This window comes from Atta colombica, unplaced genomic scaffold (genome assembly GCF_001594045.1).
Source record: "Atta colombica isolate Treedump-2 unplaced genomic scaffold, Acol1.0 scaffold53, whole genome shotgun sequence".
NCBI classification, from domain to species: domain Eukaryota; kingdom Metazoa; phylum Arthropoda; class Insecta; order Hymenoptera; family Formicidae; genus Atta; species Atta colombica.
The window spans coordinates 792,748-797,956 of NW_017259543.1; the positions used below are offsets into that span (position 1 = coordinate 792,748).

The window sequence follows — 5,209 nt, forward strand, 5'->3', positions numbered from 1 at the left end:
TACAATGACAGGGAAAAGTTTCCGACCAACATATAATTTTACGATAATTTTTGTCAGTTTCATACTGTAATTTATAAAATTCTTGTTACAAAATCAACTTAAAAATACGATTTTAAATATTAGAGTATATAATATTAGACTTACTTGTATACTTACTAGTATACTTGTATACTTTATTTGTAAAGATTTTTTATATCGGAGCTATTTATGCAACAAAATTATTCATGACTTTTGGCAGCTATTGTATATGTATATCAAAATATAAAATTATAAATAGAATTCTGTTCTAAATTCTTCCATAAATTAGGCAAGGTCGTTGCTCGTTAATGACATATAAATGATATAAGTTTTGTTTTCTTGCTTGTAGCTGAATTCGTGTACACTTTTGAAATTTAAAGTAGAATATAACTTCAACCAATGTTAGTCATCTTATCAATCATTATTTAAAGTTTTAATTCAAAAATTGATTTACGGCATTTACTGTAAATTATCCTTTGTTTTAAGAACTCTTTAAATATACGTATAACGTCGGTAACCAACAGATAAAAGAATTCTAAAAATGAAAAAAATATAAATGCATAATGGCGAATTTGATTGGGTGGATCTGGTGCATATTAAAGTCATTATATTTACATTCTAAGTGTAAAGTGTAAAAATGAAATGCATGTTTCAAATGTATTAAAATTTTTAGACGACTTTTTAACCCATTTCTATATTTATGTTAAGCATATATCTTTATAGCAATTTGTGTACAACAGTTTTAATATGCATCAGTGAAGTGCACCTTGAGTGCATCTAAGATTTGTATAATATTAGGTATAATATTAGTAAAAAGAAATCCATTATTTTTCCATTTTTCAATTTCATGAAAAAATAAAAATATTTTTGGCCAAGACCGTATATTTGATTTTTGGCGAGAAAGCAAGAAAGTTACAATACAATGTCGAGGAGTAAAAAAAACAGACGCCTTTAAAATCAGAACCGTTCGTAGCTGACAGTAAGCATGCCGTACACTGCAAATAATAAATATACACGCCGCGTGCCAGGCACCTCACCGCGTCGCGTAATGTAAACACGCTCGGTGTACCGCAGGATTAACGAGTGTACACTGATAACCGTCTCGGTAATACATTCGTATGAATATGTACGTTTGGAATTAATTTCGACGAACGAATGATGTCCCGCGTTCTCAATGTCGCATTAATTCGTATTAACGTTCATGCATTTTAAGAGCTTAAGAGAGAACTTTATCTGAACGCAAATTCGACGTTACGATTTGATTTATATGGGCAGATTATTCTAAAGCACTATGTGCTTTATTTACTGCACGAGAAGCAATGCAAATCGCATGTAAATCTTCACCGACGCGTAAAAATAGAAGAAAAGAGGAAGTTATAATCAGAATATCATTTTGAATTTCTAATTTCTGTTGGGAATTATACGAAATTTTTTTAGATGTGTTTCAGATAATGGCGATTAATTATGGATCCTTAACAACATTATACGTTATATTTAACTGTTATAAAAAGTACACTGAAAGAAAAGAAAAGAAATTGATTGAATATGGCACAGCATTTTTAATTGGTTGCCGCAGTTAATTTTTGATTGTCTATCAAATCCTATATTGTCCTATATTGTCCTTGATGATAGTCTATCAAAATCCTATATTGACATTGCGAATAGGCTAATGCAACAAAAAATTGCTGCTGTAACCAAAAATTGGCTGCCAATTAAAAATGCTATACCATCTAATTTGCTGCAGCAAACTTTTCTTTCAGTGTTGTAGCAATTAGTATTTCTATCTAATAAATAATGGATAGTGATATTTATGTGATTATTTATTTAATTGATCGCTTAAAGGCTTAAATCTTAAATGACTCGTAATAATTATACTACACAAAAAAATGTGAAAATAAAAAACAGGAGGATGCGGAATTTAATTGAAATTGATATTATTTAATTCCTTAAGTTTAAGTAAAAAAAATTAATATTGAATAATAATAATTTAGTTTCTTAATAGAAATTCGATAGAATAAAAATTATATTTAAAATCTTCTATAATAAATGTATATAAAATTTAGTAATTAATTATTTTTATTGAACATCGTTTTTTGTTTCCTTTATTTATGTATAATTTCCATATATATAGCATATATACGAATATATATTGTATAAGGCACGTAAATAAAAAAAAATAATATTAAATAAAATAACAGAAATAAAATTACATTAAAAAACAGAACATTTATTTTTTTTGCTATTAACTATAAAAGTTTTAAAAATTTTACAAAAACCTGAAGAATTCATAAAATATTTAATGCATAAAGTTATTAAAAAAGATTTTAACACTTCTTTTATTATTTTTAATTTTATCGCTTTAATTTGAACGAAATACAATGGCATGAAAGACGCGTATAATAAGTCTTTTGTTTTCTGTTTCAGAAAACTCTCAGCCACTAATCAGGGCGAAGAGATGGCCCTTCGGGGTCCACCCGACGTACCCAACGTGTGATTCTAAGGATCCAGACTAATCATGCACGTGGTACCGACAAGAAGTCATCAATGTCCACATAGAGATTGGGAAACCATCGTGAAAACGCTGCAGGATTGATCCCCCGATTCTCGAAGGAAGACTTCGAAGTTCTCGCGATGATCCTTTGCAATTAAGTGAAAAGCTGCGCCCAAAAAGGCGAAGAGATATGCGTCTATTCGCAACATTCGAAGTGTGCGTACATCCTGCACATTGCGCAGAACGTGCTCGAATTCCGAGATTTTTCCCTCATGTATCTGCATTAATTTGAAGAAATAATGTTTGGACGACGTTACGCTGGACACTAACAATGCGTGAAGAATATAGATTTAAAACTATTTTTTTCTCGCACGTTTACTGCTAAGCGTATCCGATTGATTACCATTTCACGTTGATAGCGAATTGTTGAACACATTGCATTTGCTAGAATTGATTTTAAAGAATCATGTTCGAAAATTGTTGCGTTTAGAGCAAATTACGCTACCAAAATAAGGCCCAGTGTCTCATAAAAGCATTTTAAATATAAACGGACTATACATTGATTCGACGCCATATTATTCGCCTATTATGTCTTACATACGTATATTTGCGTTACCCTGTATTATAATGTAAGGAAATAATATATTCTATATTTCGTCCAAGATTGTAGATAAGTTAAAAATAAATCAATGTTTTCGTAATAGCATTGTCAAAATTTTTGTTTTAATCCTTGTTTCCAATGGGCTAATTTTGAAGAATTGCTAATCATCCTTAAACCATCATTCATAAATCTTTAAAGAATTTGAAAAAAAAAAAAATTTTTCTATCAAATTATTATTCTGATTTTGTTTTAATATCGAAGTTTTCTATTCCATAATTATTTCGCTATTCCCATATAACAGTCATACAAATTTTACGTCATACAGAAACTAAAGTAAAATTTAAAATTTAAAGTATTATATTTTTTTGAAATATTTGTGAAATACTTCGCACATATTATTTATAAAAAAGGTGCTATTAAAGAAGTGTCGTTAAATATAAATATATAACAAATAAATCAATTTAAATATAGATAAATATATTATTATTATTTATTATTTAAATATAAATATATAATCATAGTCTAGGCTTCGAAACTAATTTTATATTGTTTATACTATAAAACGTATTCGCTGCCCATATGGAGCTTATTGCACGCATGTATACAATTTATCGTATTTTATCGTACAGTGTAAATGTTATTTCGCACAACTTCAATAATAATGCTACCAATATCTCACTGATACTTTCGACTATGATGTCTTATTAATGTAATGTGGACATCTGTGAGTTGTTATTTATATTCTAGATTCTTTTTCGAAATTAAAGAATTTGTGAAGGGAAAAATTTTTCTATGATATTGTCGATTTCTTTTAGTTCTAGAATTAAAAGAACACAGTCAAAAGAATCGGTTACATGCTCATCAGCTAATGGACATACTTTTTTCAGGGTTGATAAAAATCACATTTTAAACATATTTTATATTTATGTACATACTGAAAAAAGAAAATGAAGTAAGAAAGAAGTAAATAGAGATATATTGTAGATAGATAAAAGTAACGAGGAAATATTGGGTTGTCCGGAAAGTTCGTGCCGATTTTGGAAGGAAAATTGAAACGCAGAAGATTTAAATTTTAGTATACATTTACTAAATTTAAATCTTTTGCGGCACGAACTTTCCGAACAACCCAATATCACATGTATATTAAAACTAGTATGTTAGATTTACAAAAAATAGCCAACATAAAGAATGAATAAATCTGTGAAGATATAAAGTGAAGGTAAAAAAGCATAAGCCAAATTTTTTAACTTATAAAGTTAAAGGTAATCTAGATTCTTCTTCTAACATATTTGTTAATTAGCAATTATAATACTTACATTACTACAAAGATTTTTAATTTAATTGAACCTTTTAATTATTTGGTAATACACATACGCAGAATTTCAATTGGGAGGGGGATAAAACTCACAAGATTTATTAAAACATATATATTAAAGCTAGACTTCGAGATTTCTTGAGCGAATTTTCTTAATACTTATTCCTCCAGCTTATCTTTCTTCGCAAGTACTATTTTTGTACAATTAACAAAGTCCATTGAGACGATTTTTCCAACACTGTTGATTACAACAAGGTTTTTACCCTTTGCAACGTAGTAAAAGATCTTTGAATCGTTGTACTGATTGAGCTAAAGAAATATGCAAGGCATATTTTGTTATTGAGAAGAAAGTTTCAGCTTCTTTATTCCAATTCTTTGAGTTTTTCTTTTTTAATTTTTTTATTTCACCAGAGAATGTATAATAGTTTATCTTCATTGTCTCAAAATTACTCAAATTGTAATAATTAGAAAAATTATATATGTTTTCTTTTAAAATCTTCCAATGTTATATCCAACATAATAAAAGAATGGCTAATAATGACTACTTAAGAACTTCAACTGAAAAAGACAGACCTTATTATTCAAGACTGTAATGTCTTATAATTAGATTAATACCTTAAATACTATACGAAATATTAGACACTAATCATGGAAACTAAAAAACGATTTAAAGAAGCAATGGTAAAAACTGCTCACAAAAACTGCTCGTACATATTCATGATCCTGCTAGATTATATATAAATATTATATGTTTAATTATATATAAATATAATATATTATTTGA

General features: G+C 28.0%; 1 protein-coding gene across 1 annotated transcript in view; it reads left to right on the forward strand.

Moving 5' to 3' along the window:
• Window positions 1-3,210, forward strand: part of LOC108691862 — a 56,784-nt gene extending 53,574 nt beyond the window's left edge. The window contains exon 9 of the mRNA XM_018199797.1: window positions 2,443-3,210. Within this exon, the coding sequence (XP_018055286.1) occupies window positions 2,443-2,512 (70 nt within the window). The 3' untranslated portion in view covers window positions 2,513-3,210. The remainder of the gene's footprint in view (window positions 1-2,442) is intronic.
• Window positions 3,211-5,209: the final 1,999 nt, after the last annotated feature.